This window comes from Larus michahellis, chromosome 5, assembly GCF_964199755.1.
Source record: "Larus michahellis chromosome 5, bLarMic1.1, whole genome shotgun sequence".
NCBI lineage: Eukaryota > Metazoa > Chordata > Aves > Charadriiformes > Laridae > Larus > Larus michahellis.
This window is the reverse complement of record NC_133900.1, coordinates 80,846,980-80,867,500: the sequence shown is the minus strand read 5'-3', so window position 1 is coordinate 80,867,500 and position 20,521 is coordinate 80,846,980. Positions and strand designations below refer to the sequence as shown.

General features: G+C 43.4%; 1 protein-coding gene across 50 annotated transcripts in view; it reads right to left on the bottom strand.

Moving 5' to 3' along the window:
• Positions 1-12,962: 12,962 nt before the first annotated feature.
• SORBS2 (sorbin and SH3 domain containing 2) overlaps positions 12,963-20,521 on the bottom strand; it is a 190,351-nt gene continuing 182,792 nt past the window's right edge. For all 50 annotated transcript variants that reach the window (XM_074588244.1, XM_074588273.1, XM_074588247.1 and 47 more), the window contains 3 exons: positions 18,768-18,817; positions 15,788-15,894; positions 12,963-15,070 (listed from right to left, as the gene is read on the bottom strand). In XM_074588244.1, the coding sequence (XP_074444345.1) occupies positions 15,009-15,070; positions 15,788-15,894; positions 18,768-18,817 (219 nt within the window). In that variant the 3' untranslated portion in view covers positions 12,963-15,008. The remainder of the gene's footprint in view (positions 15,071-15,787; positions 15,895-18,767; positions 18,818-20,521) is intronic.

The following is a 20,521-nucleotide window of genomic DNA, read 5'->3' as shown; positions in this document are numbered from 1 at the left end:
TCTTGTGCCACTGAAGCTTCCATATAAGAAAACGATTGCTTGTAATGGATTTTTCTTGTTTTGTTGTACAGTAAGATTATTGGTGTTACAACTTTTCTTACCTACCAATACGCATCCTCTGAATTTAATGGCTCCTCAGAATCATAATACAGTCTTTTGGTTTGTAGTATGACTAGACATAATGTTTGAAGGAGGCTTTCGCTCTCTAGATTGGTATTTCATTTGATTTTTGTGCCAAACGTTATCTGTCCACCCAATGCAATCTGAAAGAGTACAACCACTCCTTTATTTGATTTTATTTTTACCAAACTGGGGCCGGGGAGGAAACTCTGTCAACTTTTTTCATATCACTCAAGTTTTTGGGATTTGGTGGGTGGGGGCACAGATTGAGCATCAGAGTAGTAGCATGATGCACAAATTCGTCATTGCATACCACGCTGTCTCACTAGCTTTGGACAACTGAACTCCTGCGCCTGCGGCATGGCATCGTTTCCCCCCTGGTGTTAGTGAAAGGCACTCTTCCTAACCCAAGTCAGAATATTTTGGGATGCCAGCTTCCTGTTTTCCCTCCCAGTATGTTCCTGCCTTGATGGAAGGAATTGTTGTTTTCCTGACCATTTGGCAGACCAAGAGTTGAAAAAAAAAAAGTTATAAGTAGCAAATGTTTAAGGCCAATTCATCCCTCGGTGATCTTGTGGAGTGCTCTGCTGCAGAACTAGAATCAGCCCCGGTAGCGGCAGAAACAAACAAACAAACAAAACCTCTTCAGAGTGTGCATTTTAAACCATAAACCTCCTGTCCTGTTTCGGAGGTTAGTCTCTGTCATGATAAGCTGCACTGGGCCAGGCTGCTGTCTGTGAAGTTGGGACAGCAACAGCCTGGGATGCTAAATGGCGCTTGAAAATCACTCGCACATGTGGAACAGCGTGTACTTAAACTGGCTCTGCAAGGGTGAAAGGCCAGAGCATTCCCTACTGCCCGGCCTGTTTTCTATTTCAAAACATGTGCGTATATGGGAAATCTTCTTACAATAAGCACTACTTATTTTAAAACAATTTCCCAAAGCAGTAAGATGTGACTGTTTATGTACAGTTTGAAGTTTTTCCTAACTGCGCAGTCGGGGAGCAGGAATGGTTAATAACTTGGATCCCAGTGAGCTTTTCCTGCCAGCTTTTGGTTAGTGAATGCCTGATAAATTAGCAGTACCCTTAGTTCTTCCTAGCAAAGGAGAAATCCTCTTTCCTTTTCCTAGCTGGTACAACAAGCACTTTTGGTAATCTCCCCATGCACCCGGCAAAGAGAGGAGGAGCGGGGCTCTGGTACTGCACCCCTCTCCCAGGCGTTAGAAATTTCCAGGTGGGAAATACATGGGAGGTGGAGAAGGGCATTCCTACAACCCCTTCCTACCCACCCAGCTCTGGCGCTGTTTTGAAACAGCAATTTGGGTCAACCGTTCTCTCGTTTCAAACTTTTGGTTACCGTTTTCGCATAGCTCTGGTACTTTTCCCTGCTGTTCAGGTTCTGAGTAGAAAACTGCAACTGATAAGCATCTCCTTAAATTTTCTGTCTGCAGGCTCGGGAAGCCAGGAATGTCCTGTCTTGGGTTTTTTTTTTTTTTTCCCCCCCTCCTTCTTCTCATTAATCTTTCAAGGGTGATAAATTTGTTCTGAGAATACTCCAGAAACTGCAGACTTAAACCTTCCCACCTTCTCCAAGAAGTTTCCTACGTAGCAACTGGGGACTAGGTGTCTCGGAGCCTTTGAAAGCCTACCTTAAGGATCTGATCTAAATTAACAACAAATGAGCGGAAAGTAAGTTTTTTACTGAAATAATGTATTTCAGAACTGTTGCATAAATTTCTAAGCAAGCTGAAAGTAGACATTGAAGTCTTCTATATAAAAAAATCTGTTTAATTATAGCTGTGCTTGTTTTTCATTTGAGTTTTCATCTTATCTGAAATTTGCTCGCTGATTTTTTTTCTTGTTTTCCTTTTAATTTAAAAAAAATGTGAAGGAGGAATTGGGGCATACGTAAAATAATGACTTGCGTTTCAAAAAAAAAAATAGTCTAAAGAGCATATTGAATGGAATGAGATGCTCAAGTCACAGTGAGGCATTGAAGCACTTCACATTGTTCACCTTCATTTTAAAACTCGCGTCTAACTTGTCTGCAAACCGACATATGAGCGTATTGACGCTCCGTCTGTGTTGCGAATATTCTGGTTAGTGCATTGGTTACCTGAAGCGTTGCTTCTGTCATAGCACTTCTGCTGTGTCTTTACCTATTTCACAGGGGTTAGATATTGTTGTGACTAGGGAAGAAATCTGTTGTCCTTTATTGGTTTCTTTGTGAGCCTGATGCAATATCAGCTCCTATTTTAACCTACGATTCCTAGCCAAAAAGTAAGTTGCAAAGCACTCCTTGGATTTCGTGCTTAATTGCTGCGCTTCTCAAATTTCATGCTTAATTGCTTCTGCGAGAGTTGGATGCTTTCTGAGAGGATGTGTTTGCTGTTGTGTACGGGAAAGGGTTTGCCCTTCTCCACTGACAGCCTGTAGAAGTTCTGATGGAGAATCTGTGAGGAGAGAGTTGTTTTTTTTCTTTTCGGCTCATTCACTCCTCAGTGCTTCTGCTCCCTTTAATAGCTACAGTCAGACATCACCTCCAAATTTGGCAAGCCGATGCCTTATTTGGTTTGAAGTTAAAGCCCGTTTTGGCACTGGAAACGGGATAAGCTCATTCCAGAAGAGTAAAGTTGGAATGAAGTTAGCAAGGCTGTGCGCCAGCAGATAAGTCCAGTATGCTTCATAAATTAACATGCTGCCACATACGTAACTTTTAAAAGAGTGTAAGGTAGCTGTTAAGCAACTCTGATGCACTTGCCATTCAACGGTACCCGAACAAATAATGCATAGAAATCGTTAGATTTATGAAATCTCTTTCATGATGCGCATTATAGAGCAGCATTCAGGAAACTGTTAAAAGACTTGATTAGGTGTGTAATGACATGTGTCTACAAGAACCATAACGTAACTCTTCAGGCAACCAGCAGTGCCTCTAACAAAAGCAAAGTTTCGTTTTGTATTTCTGCAATAACTGGTCTTATTTCTTGATTTCATCTGTGATTGTATGCATTTAGCCGTCATTTAATCTTTTTTTTGCTACATGGAAACTTTAACCACCTCATCTTTTCTGGAGAAAAGCTTATCATATTATAGGGATGGTGAAGAGATCAAGTGGGATCAAGAGACTTATCTCCTGCTCTTTCCAAACCATAGAGGTAAAATGTGAACGTTACCACTAGATTGTTCTCAGCGGCTGGTGGTGATTCTTATAAATGAGCTGTTCTCTGGTGGTGGAGGTAAATAGGCATGAATGTGTGTTCTGGCAGCTCGTTGACACGTATACCATTAACAAGCAGATGTTGCCTGGCCGGTGAGCCCTGGTAGAAGTGGACGGGAGTGCTTTTTGGTGGCTTTATTACTGTTCGTAATTTGTAATTTGAGAGACTTTGCAAATGTTGGGGTAGTTTCTCCACCCCAGACACCTTGGGAGGGCAGGGACTGCAGAGCAGCAACCATCGTTATGCTTTTCCTTGGGTGCACGGGCTGAAAACAGGAGGGGTGCCTAGGTCTGCGTAGGCCAAAATAAACGTATGAATGCTTTCAGTATGCTGGTGGTAGCTAACCGTACATCTTCTCTTGTGCTGGTTTACGTGACGGAGGTCGGGTATTGGCAATGCACAGAAGAGAAGAGGCTATCTGATGGTCCTGGAGGAAGTAAGGTGATTGGGATCAGGGAAGCAGGCAGTGAGAGTGATGGAGGTAACGCCAGCTCTCCTGAGGGGCTGTGTTAACTTGTCATTCAGAAAACAGCAGTGATTTCAGATCCTTAGAAGCTGTTGGCTGGCTGTGTTTCAGACGTGACCCAGTCAGCTTCTGCTGCGTGCATCTCGTTTAGATGTTGTGTCCTTTCTTTTTCGACGTGCGTTTTGTCACTGCTGTCCAAGTTCCAGGCATGGGATGTGAATTGTTGTATCCACACTACTCAGGGACTAAAAGTGGTAGGGAATGCTGTGGTACGTCCTTGCTATGTTAGTCTGTGGAAATATATGCCGTAATTGCAAAAGTGTGATCCTTAATGTGGAGTGACGACAAGCCTTGCAGAATGACCCTTCTTGTACTCCTTAACTAATCAAGATAAAAGGTAAATTACAGGAAAAGGGGTGTTTGTGTGGAGATCACCCATGCTGCCGCTGGAGAAGGAGCTGATCTTATTCAGTAGCACTCGAGGTGACAAAAATTTCTGAGAATTTTGCAAAGTTCAAGGCTTCAAGAACAGATCCATAGTATAATTTGTGTGACTAGGGAAACCTGTCAGGCAGCAAGTAGTAGCGATGCTACTTTAGGAAAAACTGCTTTTTGAAGAGATTAACGTTTCTTTTAGTCATTGCTAGATGATGAGACAAAGTCCTTCTTGGACTGGTAAAACTGTCAGCTTGAGATCCTGTGTGTAGTGTAAATATGTCTCTCCCCATGGAAACGTGCGTGTGTGCGTATGTATGTTTTCTCCCTTCTGGTTTATTTTTGTCAGTGGAAGTTTGTATCTCTGGAAAAAGATCTGAAATGAAGTGTCAAGAAAAGGACAGTGTTTTCTTGGTAAAGAAGAAAACGTTTATTGCTTGTATGGCTGTGACTTGTACTTTATTCCTGGTCTAAGCTTTAGCCTTCCTCTGGGTTATCTTTAAAGCAGATCTTTTTTTTTTTTTTTTTTTTCTTGTCTATACTTTTAAAACTATTTTCCTACGTTTGGCTTATTGAGAATGCCTTCCATTGTAAATAAGAGACAGTAAAAGTCTTGAGATGCTACTACTATCTACAAAGTGCCTTTAGGGAAGACAGAAGTAAGGTGGGGGGCAAAGCTGCCCATCCTGTTTGGGGCTTCTTCTGAAGTTTCTCCCAGTTTTCCTTCCAAGCAGTTCTTTTTACTCCCTGTCTTTATCCGCAGCTGTAAATTAGTGCTCTTTGATGGGGCTCTTCAGGTTTAGCAGAGCAAAGTGCTTATATACAACTACTCCAACAGCGTGAATGCCGTTGAGAGTGTGTCCCTGGTGTTTCCCTTGGGCTTGCTGCAGGTTTTTGGAGGCGTGTGGGCAACAGGGGACAGTAAGGACTTCCAGTGTGGTCCATGGTGGCTTATTCTGCACCACTGAAGTTGGCAGGTCTTTTGATCAACTCCTCTCTGGGTGTTTGTGTGCGTCTGTGTGTATGAGAGAAAGATACCTTTGGTAATGGGTATTTACAATTGTTTTGCGTTAGTCTACTGGCCCAAAACCTCTCTCTGGGAGGCTTAGAAGGAAGGGGAAAAAAAAAAAGAGTTAATTCTGCCTTAAGCCTGAAAGAATACGTAGATTTTTGTAAGTACAGAGCAGTCCAGGGTTTCTCTAAAGCATGTGTCAAACTTTTTTAGATCAATACCTTGATAATTTGTTTGTGGTCTCCCAAGAGATGAGACTTCATACACAAACAAATGATGAGATCACATATAAGGCCACAGCCATTTGTAGCCCAAGTGCCAAACCTTCCGAGTATTTTTCTCTAAGAAACAGGCATCAGAATTTCTTTTAACATACAATTTTCATCTTTACGTTCCATGAACTATTGTGTTCCATATCTATTTTTCTTTCACCTTGTGGTTTGGGTTTAGCATTTTAACAGCAGTTGCTATGGAAGAGTTAGCCATGTTTATTGGGTCATGACAAACGGCAACAGCTGAAAGACAAATACGGTTTTCTGTTTCAAGTGTAAGGTGGGCCCCGAGCCAGAGATCAGCAGCTTCAGAAAGTGGCTAGCCGCAAAGCTGGATCCTAGGGTCCTGACGCACAGGGTAGTTACTCAGGCGTAACGCTTAAATTTAGCCGATACTTTAAGTATTGTCCTTGTTAACACTTTTTTCTTCTTTACAACTCTTTTTTTCTGTATTTTCCTGTTTTTCTCTCTTGCTTGCCTTTGTTCAGTGACGGTAGGAGCAAGTGCACAGGTTTGAGCGGAAAAAAATTTGCAAAAGCTGGCTGTATCGTGAGAAAAGACACAACCGCAGCAGGGGCAAAATCGGTAGAAACTTAACCAGGGTAAACTTCTCAGTTTTATCGACATGTGCTTACTGGATCTGAAATGGTCAATGTGAAAACTGCCGGACAGGCATATACACAAACAGTCTCAGAACGGGTATTCTTACATCCACTCCTGTTATACTCCAGCTCGCGGGGCGTTAAGATGATTCATACCATAGCTGGGAGCTTCTGCTCTTCAAGTTTTCTAGTACTGTAGAAATCCAGGCCAGAACTTGAGTGTAATCCCTCCGCGGCTTTTCAAAGGACGATCCTGTCTCTACGATATGAAGACAGGTAAATCGTGGTATATACAGCTAGTGCTTTGAAATGTGAGTAAACCTCTCCTAACAGAAGTCTTCCTGGAAATGGAGATCTGGAAATGGGCTTGCTCACCGTCCTTACCACCACTCCCCAAAAAACCCCAAACCACCAAAAACCCCCAAAACAAAAAAACATTCAGAAACGAAAAAAAAGTTTCCTTGGAGGTTGAGGTTTTCTCTTGCCCTGTCCATCGCATTTTAGCAGTTCCTGTTTTGCACTTCCCAGAGCTTAAAAGTGACTTGCCAAAGTCTCCTCAGGTGAGGGAATGTCAGGATGTTTAAAAGTCAGGTCCTTCTAACCAACGCGGGTCATGTGCTGTGGGAGCTGTTACCATACGTGTTATGGCCCGATGCAGGAGACCTCTTCCAGCTTTGGAAGTTCTGGATTTTCAGTAATGATGACCAAGATGCTGCGGGTAATGCCTTTGATACACCTTTGGATAATGTTAAGACTAGACCCAGAGCGCAAGACCTTGAATGGGGTAAAGCAGAACTCTGCAGTGTTTTTCAGTTGTAAAATGTTTCGTGCTTCCATGGCTGGCTGCCTTTCCTTGAATAGTCCTCTTGCCTGTGCGGCTGACGGGAAGAGGAGAAGTGGAGAACAGAAGGGAAAGAGGGACAGGGCGCTCTTCAGGGCAGGCAGTAAGAGGCCCATAGAGCCTGTGGGATTTCAGACATGGCTTGACCTCTGCTGAGCTTGCCATAGCAGTTCGTATCTTCCCCTGTTGATCTTGCTCTTGTCTCTTCCTAGCCTGGTCTGACTTGAACAGTTGCCTTGCTAAAGGGAGGTGTCATTTGTGGAAGCACAGGGGGGGTGTGGTGAAGGAAGAAGGCCGACAAAGATTGACAAGTCTGCCTCCATGACATAGGAAGCTAAAGAGAAGCTCAACATGAGCTGGCAATGTGCACTCACAGCCCAGAGCCCCCCCGCAGCCTGGGCTGCATCCCCAGCAGCGTGGGCAGCAGGGCGAGGGGGGGATTCTGCCCCTCTGCTCCGCTCTGTGAGACCCCCCTGCAGTGCTGCCTCCAGCTCTGGGGCACCAACAGCAGAAGGACACGGAGCTGTTGGAGCGGGGCCAGAGGAGGCCCCGGAGATGCTGGGAGGGCTGGAGCCCCTCTGCTGTGAGGACAGGCTGAGAGAGCTGGGGGGGTTCAGCCTGGAGAAGAGAAGGCTCCGGGGAGACCTTCCAGCCCCTTCCAGTCCCTAAAGGGGCTCCAGGAAAGCTGGGGAGGGACTCTGGATCAGGGAGAGGAGCCATAGGACAAGGGGGAACAGTTTTAAACTGAAGGAGGGGAGACCTAGAGGAGATACAGTGATTCTACGAAGTAGCCCAGTATCCTGTTTGGAGGCCTGAAACAGCTCTCCCTGGTCTCGTCTGCCTCTGGTGTCCCAGGTGGACTGCTCTTTCTCCAGCAGGTATCACCCCGTCTCTCTGGTTTTGTGTTTTGTTTGTGTGGGGTTTTTTTTTTTTTGGGGGGGGGGGGGGGGGGGGCAGGGGAGCTTGGAACAGTAATTTTACTTGTATTTCTGAAACATTTGCTGTTCCTGTATCTGAGTTACAGGATGTGGCTATGAATAGATGTCTATAAGTGACATAATCTAGTTGAATCTAGTGATTTATTGCCCCCCCCCTTTAAGGTTAATGGTTAAGACCTTAAGGGACCAAGAACCTCTTAGCATCGGTGCTGGACAAATAAGCTGCAGAAGGCTGAGTCCTCTCTCGAAGCCTGCACTGTTTATGACCATACAATGAGATCGATAAACAACGGAAGAGTGTGTTGCAAACAAATGCGAAGAGGGTTTGGCGAGTAAGCAGTAGTTTCGGGGTGCTGCCATTTATCAGCGATGTGTGCTACTGAAAAGTTGGTTTTCTGTAATGGCTTGAAACCCAGCAGTTCTGCAATTAAGACTACGATGATCAGAAATTATTATCTGATGCGGACGTAGGTTGGGGACAGTTTGTTTTTTGGTTTGTTTGGGTTTTTTTTGTCTCTGACCGCTCTTCTTTAGAGCTCCTTTTCACTGAAATGGCAGGTACAAAAATTTTGCACCCGTCTGTAGCAGCCCGCTTGCTTCAGAACACAGGTGCGGATCGGGAGCTAGGAGAGGGGGTTTCTATGCGTTCTAGAATTTTCCCTGTGGTTTTGGTGGCGTATGACTTTCAGACTTTCTGCTGCAGGTTGTGTGTAGCGCTGCTCTGTGCCTTGTACCTCCGAGCTGGCTGCAGGAGCAGATGAAGTGAATCTATTAATAGTTTCTAGAGCTTTTCTGTGGCACGTAAGTATTGCTCTCTACTACCTCAGGCGTACCGGGCACATTCATTTGTTCTCTTTTATGGTTTAAGGAGGGAGGGGTTGATCCTCACCTGTTCGAGTATTTCCAGTTACATGTGAAAAAACCCTCTATGTATAACAGATGAATCTCTGGCAGTGTAAGGAAAGCCTTTAGCCCTACTTAAGCCAGCCAGTGTTTGTACATGTTTCACGTTACAGTTTGGAGCGCTCACCCGGGGAAGCATGAGTTGGGTCACTGCGTGCTCGGGGTTTATCTCGCAAATCACAGCGACAGAAGCGGTGCGATGACCCACTCGGAACGACATGTTCGCTCTCCTCGGTGTTCCCCGCCGCCTGCAGCGCTGGTTTCAGTTGTACGCTTGGCTCTGTGGCGAGGGGGGAGAAGAAATCTTGAAGGAAACAACTGAATGGTTGGTTAATAGTTTAATATGACAGTCCATTTCCTTGGTTCCCAAGTGGAACTTAAATGGAACTTTCAAGACATGTGGGAAGTCTTGAAATAAAATGGAAGCTTTATTTTTTTTAAGACAGCCAAAAAATTCTTAAAGGACCAGATCCTTTAAGATATTTAAATAGCAAAGTACTGTGCAAATCGGTTAGAGCTAAGAACCTGAAGCGGACCCACGGGAATGCGGGACCGTCTCTTGTAAAAGGCAGTAGTGGCTTGCGACAGAGAAGTGTATCCCCTCCTTTTTGGAGGGAAGTATCAAGAGTCACTCTAGTAATTCTTCACTCGTAGAAATAAATAATTACATTATTCTTGGGGTGTTTCTTAAAGTGGTTTGCTGATTTCTCTGATGGATGGAAAATGTAGGAGGATTACTTTGCTATGCATCTACGCGGGTGATGAAATAATGGCTTCCAAGTTTGTTATTTGTGTTGGCAGCGAGAAACACAAATTGTTGAGATGTGAGTATCTGCACTGAGGATAAGCCTAGCAACGCGTTTCTTGTTGTCAGTCAACACTTCCCCCCCCATCCTCCCCGCTACGGTGTCGCTTGTGATGTAATGCTGTTCCGCCAAAGCGGAACCCTCCGTGCGCCCCGTCTGTAATTAGATGTGACATCACTATACAGAGGCTGCTCAAAAAATTGCCGCAGGATAGTTATCGTAGGCATTAGAGCTATTTTAGCAAGAATGCTTTCTACTTTTCAGTAATATAAAATATTCTCTTAACACAGAACTTCGCTCCTTCTCTGTGACCCTTGAAGAAACAGAAGTTAAATACTAGAAGGCATAATTCTGAAATGCTTTATATACGGGTTCACACTGATGCGAATGAAACGGGAGCTGGGAGTTCTGGGTGCCGGTGCGGGGTGCAACCCACCACCAGGGTTACACTAAAAACTGTACCTGCAGGAGTGTTCGGGCTCTTCCCTGGTTCCACCACCTCATATTAACCTAGGAACTTCTGTTGTTCTTATGTTTCGGAGGTGACACGAAATCCATGAATGAGAGCCTATATGTCACCGGTATCACTTCCTAAATAGTATCTGACTCGGGGTAGCGCAAGCAGGAATTCATTCATTCTTTTGTTTCCCTTTCAGTGGATTTCTGCCATATTCTGCATTGATAATATGTAAAAATATTTTTTATTTTCAAAGGAAGGTGACTTCACTGTATTGGTGGGAGTAATAGATTCTATTGGGCAATTTTTAGCTAGGACTTGGGAACTTAGAGCTATCTGGCCATTGGGGAGGAGGATAAAAGCAAAATGGCATTTTTTGCATCCAGTCAAATGAATAGCACGATGTGGGTTGATTACCTGTAGACTTGCAGAAGAAAGGCTTATTAAATTAATCTTCCCTGCTTACTGTGTATTGGCAAGGTACCAATTTCTACGCGTTGGTCGGGCAAGTTCCTGCTCTGTAAAATGGGTGGATTCGGGTCTGGGTCTGGTTGATATTTGCCGGATGTAGCAAGGGGTTCTGCTGTATAAACGTGTTTAAAAAAGGGAATTATTGTCCCTTTCTATATGGTCTCGCAACTTTGGAGCCACATATGATTTGCCTTTAAGTTAACTTGCCAGTTAGGTGCTGGGGAAGGGGTAACCATGTTCTGTGCTGTGTAGTGGGAGCAGTTAAAGGAGCGGTCTCTGCCTGCTCTCGTACTTCTCAATAAAACCCACCCAAACTGGACGTTTGCTTGTTTCAGTGCTTCTCTCATGCAATTTTTTTTTTCAAGCTTAACACGGTATTCCCAAGACCGTGGGATCTGTTGACTTCAGAGGAGTTTGCTGTTAATTGGAGCCGGGGCCGGGTCTCACCGTGTAACTATAATGCTGTAAGGGAATATAATTAGCAATGACCTAAGGTCCTTCTAGAGCTCCTGACTTCATGTTTCCAGCTGCCCATTGGCTCCCGCGCTGCTTTTTCAAATGCCCAGGAAGCACCTCGTGTTCCTGTCGGAGGGCTGCGCGTGTAAATGGCAGCTAGTAAATACCAGACGTGGCAGGGTGACAACGTGCTTCGCTTTGGCGCGGGTGACAGAATGTCACACCAGCTGGGGTGACCCTTCCCTCCGTTTGGGATTTAGATCGTTGCCCTCAGCTGCTTGTGCATCGGCCTCGCTGGCGCGTGGGTGTCATCTTGCGGGTTTTCTCGTTTTAAGAGGCCGTTGCCTCAATGACAAACACTGCGGGGGAGGCAGCGGGATCTATTGGTTTTTTTAGGGACACTCTGGTTACATCACCAATTTATCCGTAACGTAGCGCAACTCTGCAACAAACCTGATTTCACGTGGACTGACGTAGACTTTTCTTAGTCTGCTAACGCAGCTTTCAAAGAAATGATTTGATACATAATTTTCTAGAAAAATCTGTGACTACCTGAGGCTTTTAATTGATTTGTTCTGGTCCCTTCCTAGAGATTAATCTGGCTGGCCTCTAATTCCCCAGGTCTCTCTTCCTCTGGCCTTAAGGACAAAGCACCGCCGTGTCCTGTGGGCTCTCCGTGAGTGTATAGGGGAGCGAACGAGGGTTGTACAAGGAAGCTCAAAAAATCCTTCAGTTTGTTCCTCAAATAGCGTAGGTGGGATTTCAGCATGCTTAGCTGATTTGAATATATTCGGTTTACCTGGATATACCTTTAATATTGCTTTACTTTTTGACTAAAACATGTAAGCTACGTTTTTTCCTGAAGCCTCAGTGGCTTGCTGTTGTGATTGCAAGGACCTATCCTTTCCTTTCATCCCCTCTGCGATTGGCAGGGAGGATGCTGTTTCACCCCTCAACCACTCAGACCCTTAAGCATCCAGGTATTTTTTTATATTGGCGAGATTACACCAACCAGTTGACGTTGTTAGACTAACTCTTACAGAAGACGACCGCTGAAGCGCACCGCTGCCTACTTCTTACAGGCTGTGGCTGCCCCATCCCTGGAGGGGTTCAAGGCCAGGCTGGACGGGGCTTGGAGCAACCTGGGCTGGTGGGAGGTGTCCCTGCCCAGGGCAGGGGGGTGGAAATGGATGGTCTTTAAGGTCCCTTCCAACTCGAACCGTTCTATGGTTACAGGGCTGTGGGAAGAGCTGTGTGCGGTGGGTTTAAGCTAACAGCACTGGAAGGGCGCAGTTGCCTCAGTGGTAGTCGCGCTGACTAAATTAGGTCTTGTCCAAATGGAAAGCACTCCCAGCACCGACCACGTTCGTACTGACAAAGGAGTTTATCTGCTGCTGATGGAGTTCTGACAGCAGGCCCTGCTCTGAAAATGTTAACTTTGTCTGAAGGAAGGCTAAGCTACGTACTCGGGTATTTATTTCGACATGTGGCTGGTTTTGCATTTTCCAGGCATTAAGGACGTTACGTATGGGATAATTCAGTTTTGCAGGCGGAGTCCCAAGCATAAGATGCTCCCCCCAAATCTGTATTTTCCTGAAATCTTGCTTCTCTGCTGCCACTTCACAGAGGAGTCCTTGTTCTGATTTTGTTGAAGGATTAGGGTGGGGGAACTTTTGCCAGGAATAAAGGGGTCACCGTTACGCGTTTTACCTTTGTGCTTCTGGAGTGAGGGGCGGCTCTGGCAATAGAAAAACTACCTCAGGTGAGCACAGTCCATGCGGAAAGTACATAATGTTGTTTCAGGGATGGCACCGAAGACGACCACCCGAGAGCTCTGTGGGCCACCTTAGTTGCCCATATCTATAACCAGTCCAGGCTTGGTGGTGGAAAAAACCTCTGTACAAGGCAAAACTATGTGCATATAGGCAATATGTACTTTTAGAAATGATGGGGGAAACAGTTGTGTACTCCAAGCAAAATTTATTAGAAGTCTATTCAAGAAAAAAAACCACAGAGACCTTTTGCTTGTAGGAATTCAAAGTCAGTTACCTGAAAGCCAGGTATGAAAAACCTGTATTTTTCTAAAATCAGATACAGAGTAGAAACAGTACTTTTTAAATATCACAGGCAACAGATATTTAAGTCTTCAATCATAAATGGCATCAAAGATAGGTATTAATCTCACAGCAAAGCTGCATGCAGATCTAGTTTTAAAATTGAAAGCCTTTGAATATAAAGCCTTTGCCATGAAATCTGCAATAATAAAGGTATGCTGCACAAAGATGTTTCTTTACCTTTGTCTTAATGACATTTCTCAGTAATAAAGACATATGTACATTTAGATTTGGCTGGTAAACCATATTTTAATTAATAAAATTTTGCATAAAATGCTATCTTACAGAATTGCACTATCCAGATGTGCTTATGGTAAATAGAGCAAGAAAAGAAGGATGCGTTGAAATGTTCTGTATGTGAAGGAGGGCAAAGATCAAATAAGGAACTTAATTTTTTAAAATCGACAACCAAATGGCTCTGTACAAAAAAAGCAAACATATGTACAAAATGCTACAGAGACTACATACATTTTGATAATTTCAGTCCTTTACCCATGAGAAATGCAGTAGAAGCTTTTGCCATCTATAAGGTGCTGAAGAAACCAAATCTGAATTTTTATAAAGCCATAGTCATTATCGTCCTGTGCCTTAATCCCGTTTGCTATGTATGCTTATCTTTGCTTACGGAAAATGTGTTTTCAAATACTTTTTTCATTCAGAAAAAAAAAAAAAAGAAAAACCCACCTCTAAAATGTATCAGTTTTAATACTTGTGACTTTTTTTCCCTGTACTAAATTCCTAAAAAGAATGTGTAACTCAGGTTTTGTTAACATACATATGTGTATATATAGTGAAGTAAATCAGTACGTGATACTTGTGAATATTTTTCTTTTCAGGTGGCTATGTTAGGAAAAAAAATCAAAACCCCAAACAACCAACAACCCTTTGCACTAACACTGTTTACTTCCCGCTGCTTAACATTCCTGATACGTAAAACCACTAACCTCTCAAATTCCATCTTGCTTACTATTACGACTTTTGGATTACAACCATTGAACGTCAGTAGCAGGTTAGTATTTGTCTATGCTTATATCATTGTCTGTCTCTTCGTTAAATCCTCTTTCCCGAGGTTTTACGCCTCTTGCACTTTTTACCTTTTAACAGAAAACGCTACAGCTTTATTAGGGAAAAAAGAAGAAAGGTTTAGCCGATACCATTGCACCCGTTCGGAACACTTGCAGTTCTTCCATTATTATTTTCTTTTTTTTTTTTCACTACGCTTGCTTGAGATTTTACAATCACTGTGCATATGTTACAACATACAAGTGCAGGCAAAAAAATCTACGTTACAATTTTGTCATACGTTGTAAACCAGCACAATAGGCAAACCTGTGATACGGCAAAGTGAAAGCGACAAATGCTGCCAAAGCTAATAAGGATGGGGAAACTCAAACAATATCTTTTTTTTATTCTTTTCTTTTCTTTAAAAATAGTAAACAGCAACTTCCCCCTGTATTACATGCATGCTGGAAAATATCCCATCGCACTTCATGATGGTACCCCAAAATGTCCAAACCGAGAACGGTTTCTCCCCCTTCCCACCCCCCCTCCCGGCAATTCATCCGTGTACCTCTCATCAGGCTTCTCCTCTAGTGGCCTTTTTCCTATGTCCTTCATATTTTCCTATGAAAAGACTTTAAAGCAGGGAGTATTTAAATGTTGAAACGCTTCCTCTCTTGTTTCAGAAAAGCTTAGTTATTCACGCGGTGGTCGTTGCTGTAATACTGCAGGGACGGCGGGGCGGGTGGCATGGGATGGGGATGAACTGGATGGTCTCTGTTCGAGACTGCAAGCGAGAAAACAGAAGGCCAGCGGAGCATGTTTTCTAGCAGCTTTATGCAGATGTGTTGCAGAGATGCAGCATAAATAAGTAGGGGAAAAAAAATAAAAATTCACAGCCTCTTGACATAGTTTCCAGGGAAAGTACCAAAGAATTTGGTTCTTCTCGAGGTTCCTGAAATTAGAAGCAAGAGATGAAAGATGGGCATAACAACAGGAAATCACTATGTAAGCACGGCCTTTAAATTCTCATGTTTAATATTGCACAAACAGAAATATCTACAGTTCTTTCAAAATAACTTGTCGAAGTTATATTGTAATTTCATTTGTGAGTCGCGTTAGCAAATTGTAACTGCAAAATTTTAACTGAAATTTTGACTTGATGCATAATTTAATGTTAACGACATCAAGCCTATTTAAATAATCTGAGTTTTCGGAATGTCGAAGACTGGTCAGATGGTTGAGTTAGCCACTGCGTGCGTGGGCTTATGGGATGATTAAGCCACCCGGTCCGGGCCTAGCTATGAAACCTCTGTTTGCTCAGGAGCCCTCGGTTCTCACAAGTCGTCGACAGGTAGATGTGTTGGCGCGGGTAAGTTTTACGTTACCCGGCCCTTATGAAGAGAGCAGTAATACGCGTTCCGTTGTGTGTCACGTGAGAACGACAACAGTGCCGTTGTCACATGTCAGTTTGTGTCCATCATTTACCAGACACAAGTGAAAAACAGCCCACTGACTTTTGGCGGATTTTGGTTGAGATTTCTCCTCATAAAGCCAGGTTCAGGTTTATTGCACTGAATATCAAACGTTAATTTGTTTAAAAGACACCAAGCAAAGAGGGCAGCAAAGGTCAGGAGGGGGAAAAAAAAGCAGAAACCAGATGAGAACATACCCACAAACCATCCATCATCACTCTTTTCCATCACATCAATGACATCTCCCTCTCTGAGCTCCAATTCATCTTCGTTCCTAGGAGTATAGTTATATAGAGCCTGAAACCTTAAATAGGACAAATGATGTATTTTAAAAAGAAGTAAGAGTTTTTTGCGCCTTTGCTGAAGTAAAGGAGCTGGTTCAAACATTAACTAATACGTAACACTTCTCGCGAATACAGCGGAAAAGGGTTTATTTTGCCTGGTGGACTGCGGGGCCAGGTACTTGTTATAGTAAATAAATAAAATGTTTTTTTAGGGGACTCATCAGACACTACAGACTGGGGACTCGCAGCAAGCCTGACGCCGCCTCAATCTGTTGCTTTGAACGCAGAATTCCAGTATTATTATTTTTATTTATTTTTTTTTTTAGCCACTCTATGAGCTCTGCATGTAAAAGAGGCGCCCGCCTCTGTGGGGACGGGGGAGAGTAATTGCTGTTTGGAAACACACAGCTGTAACCCCTTCCCTGGTTAAAACTGCCCTTGAGATAAATAAATGAATATATATATATTTTTTTTAAATTTATTCTTTTTTTTTTATATATATATATGTATTAAAAAACCATATCTGAAAGTGAGGGAGAGGCTTGACTCAAAGCGGGGGCCGTAAGGATGGAAGCTCAAGCGGTGTTCAGCCGCTGACTTGTACCTCCACCCCGGCTGCAGGCTGAAGGATGTGAGGTGGATGAATGGGAAGAGGTATGAGATTACTGCATTTATTAGCTTCCGCTCCTTGTCAGCTTTTAATTGAGTTTCTCAGAGCTGAAAGACCGGCACTAAACTCTGTCTAGGGGAAGGGAAGGGAAGGTGCCGGGGCGGGCAGCCCACGGGAAGATGCTGCACCAGCCCCGCACAGTCCGGATCTGCCTTTGCGTCCTCGCCCGCTGTGCCCCAGCTACGACTGACTGGGTGAAGGAGCAGAAATTGTACAAAGGCAATAGTTTTAATTTCAAAATATTGAAACTAAACATAACCCTGTCCGTTTTTCCCTCTTAACAAGAGTTCACTGACTTTAAAACCTTAATGTCATTACACTTCCCCCAATAAAAACAAAATAACCCCCCCTTTGATGTGTTGGTGCCGAATATTTCCATTAGCTCTGTATCGTTCAGGCAAAGCTTCCATGGCTTAAGGCGAGATGTTTATTTTGGTAAAAAATTCCCGCTCCTGAAAGTCCCACGTGAAAATCCTATACACAGACCGGTGCCGTGCTTACTGCGGTGGCGGTCGTCCTGAATAAACTACACAGATTTTTCACATTGCTCACTTGGAGAAAAAAATAAAGATGCTGTTCCAAGAAAAAAAAATTGATTTTAACTTAATTTCTCGTGACTGGCAGTCGTCTCCCCAAATATGAAAAGTCTAATTTTATATTATAATCATACTAACAAAATGGAACGGGACTCTGGCTATTTAAGCAATTATCTCTGGTAATTTGCGTAGCAGGAGTAAGACCAATCTGTGCAAAAAATGAAACGGCAATAACGCTTTCTGTCATGCTTATCCTTATTCCAGGAAAACAGAGCTATGAGGATTTTCCAAAACTGATGAAATGCAGCTTCCAAAGGGACGGGAGTTGCAGATGTAATGTGTCACGAATAGGATTCAAGCCAAATACTTATTCAAATACAGCAAAAAGAACTTCCCAATTAGCGCTCTTTGGCCTTCAGAAATCTAATCTTAGTCGTTTCCAGACAATCCATTTTACTCACTCCTTTGGAGGAGTTTCTTTCTCTCTTTGCTAGTTCTTACTTTCATTCTCTCTTTGCTAACCTAAGAATTTCTTAAATAGATAAATATATATATAATATGTAAAAATACTACCATTTACAATACTAAAAATACATATTCAGGACAAAGAATGGTTGGTTGGCAATTTAAATTTTTAATTTTAGGAATAAGTAACTTCAGTCGTGAACTACTTAAACTATATTGAACAAAATTCATTAGGTAATTATTGCTTACAAACGAGAGTTAGATGCTTCGGTGTGCTCAGATACCCGCAGGAGCTTGTGGTTCTACTGAGATTAAACCCAAAATGTTGAACTGTCGTTATATATTGTCTGTGGTACAGTTATTTGGTAACTTTTGCCCCTCTCTTCTCTTTTGTCATTTCTTCACGTGACTAAGAGGTAAACTTTTAAGTATTTTTTTAGATACTAGGCCTTAGTTACATTTAAGGGCACGCTGCGAAGTGCTGTGGTGCTCGAGGAAGAACGGCTGCTGGTTTCCGTGGTCACGGAGGCAGGACCCGAGTGCAAGGCTGGGAGGGGGGGAACCCAAAAAAGGAAAAAAAAAAAAACCACCAAATAATCCTGCACTGAACTTGCATTTTAACAGTCCCCACTGAAACAGCCTTACGTGATTTATCCCAAGTGCTTACGTTGCTTGTGAGAATAAGGCTTGGGATCCAGGTGCTTCTCTTGTTTTTGGAAAGGCTTTCTTGAATCTGATTTTTAAATTGCCCATGTAAACGGCACCAGAAAGTGTCAGCCTGTGTTCCCGTGATCAACGTGACCGAGTTGTTTTTTTTTTTTTTCTCTCTATTCACACCCAGAACTGTTTCTGAATAATTTGTGTCAAGCCAGTAAAGCAGATGAGTTGAATCAACGCTAAATCTTTAGTTGGCGTTCTGCTGAGATGTAAAAATGGAGAGAATAAAAAAAAAGTCAAACTTTATTTTTACAAAATTATTATCCCTTTTAAGTATGAACGACGGAGAACTGTAAGTTGGCACAGCTGGCTGAGTTTGATGTAAGTTACACAACTAAGGCCTCACCCTCTGGGACCTCCCTGGATACTTCCCTACATCATGCGGTTATCGAAATTCCTGCACTCTCTTCATAACCCGGCGCGGCAGGCTAACGAATGATTTGACGACGTGCTGGCTATTGCTTAAGCGTTAGGTTTTGGGTTAGTAGACAAGAAGTATACTTACGGTTCCCCCCCACCGTGTATGTTTTCATGAGCAAGCACAGGGCGCTGTGGCTGAAATGAAATGATTTGAAATGTAATAAAGATTTATAGGCTGAGGTCCAAAGAGTTGGGGAGGGGCGTGATGCAGAGTTGCTCAGGAGTTCAGATTCTACCTTGCTTAAAGCACCACCTCCCTCCCCTCCCACTCACGATAAATTCTGAAGAGACGTGGCAAGCAACAGAGAACTTGGGCAGGTCTAAATATCTGATTTTTGGAGGATGTAATAAAAACTAAAACAAAGCTGTGAACTTTTTCAGCGGTCCGTTCTATTTATAGTGGAGTAGAAAGTTGGCACAGAACCCTGCTGCCTCTTCACTGTGGAACAGAAATAGCGTTAGAAAAATCAGATGCAACTGATGAACATTATACATTCATCGGGTGAAGTATATTTTTAGATAAGCAGAAATAAAAATCTATACGTAATGGCAGAATTTAGAATATTCATGGACAAACGACGTACCAATGTACGTTACGCACACACAGAGCACTAACTTGGCAGGCACAACATGCTGCGCTTTAATTAATTCTGTTTCATCTCAAGGGGCAGCACAAAGCCATGCGGGCTGTTGGGAGGCAAAGAGCAGAAAGGATATTTGAAGGAATGCACGTAACTGTGTGAAAATAACAATTAACACTTTCACTTCAGAGGAAAAAGTAGTTTGTATTTCCAGTGCAAAGCTTTATGAAAGGAACTGTTTTCCTTTTTAATGGAGCATTACCCACCACTAATACACAATAAATCGGGACGCAACGGAAATGATAAATATTAATCTACTAGAGAAACCTTATCCTGCTTAGAAAGCTGTTGACTTCTGCCCGTTAGAATCTGGCTGGGGCCAGAACCGGCGCGGGAGCAGCTGCTTGGGAGAGCCCTTGGCGTGCGTGGCGGTGGCGTTCTCTGCTGACCGAGGCTGCCCTACGGCCGCGCTGCAGAGACGGACGCAGGCCTGGGAATCGTATCCGCTTGGGGAGCGCGGGCGGCAAACACAGCTCATGGCGCTTCCATGAACTGAGAAAACTGCAACCTGATCCCGAAGCCGTGGGACTCGTCTTATTGCTCCATGGTTCTCCCTTTCCCAGGTTTGGCTATTTCAGTTCATCTTGCTTCAGTTCGCTCTTGAAGATGACGCAGTCTTCAATGAGAGAGGGCCGTGGTAAACAACCCGCAGCCTCATGATATCAATGGAATGTTAAAATGCACTATGTTTTTTTGATTTTCTATTCCCCCCACCCCCCCAACATCTCTAGGTGAAATTGAAGTAGTTAAATTTCTTTGCATCCAGTCTGTGTGTGTCCATGCAGAAAATACTGTGAACATTCTCCCCTTCATTTTTACAGTCTGTAGAGTATAATTTTAAAAAGGTGCCTCAAGATGCAGGCAGGTAGATTACAGAACTGTCATGCGTATTAACGGCAGCTAAGTGGGAAAGAGGTTTTCAAAGTCCAAAAAAAAAGTTGTTTATACTCTTTGACTCTCTCCTCTCCCTCATTTAACTCTCCTCTGCCAGTGTACAAGACAGACAGATAATTTTTACTGAAGAATCCAACAATAACGATTGCAAATTAGACATTTCAGTTCTCAGTAAACCCTCTTCAAGAGTGGGTTTGTCAGGCAAGAAGAGAATATTCCACTGGGCGGTTTGCGTGGTATTTGGATTGGAACCTGACCTTATTCTCTGCTCATCTTTCAGCAGGTCTGTGACTGAGCTGAAGGC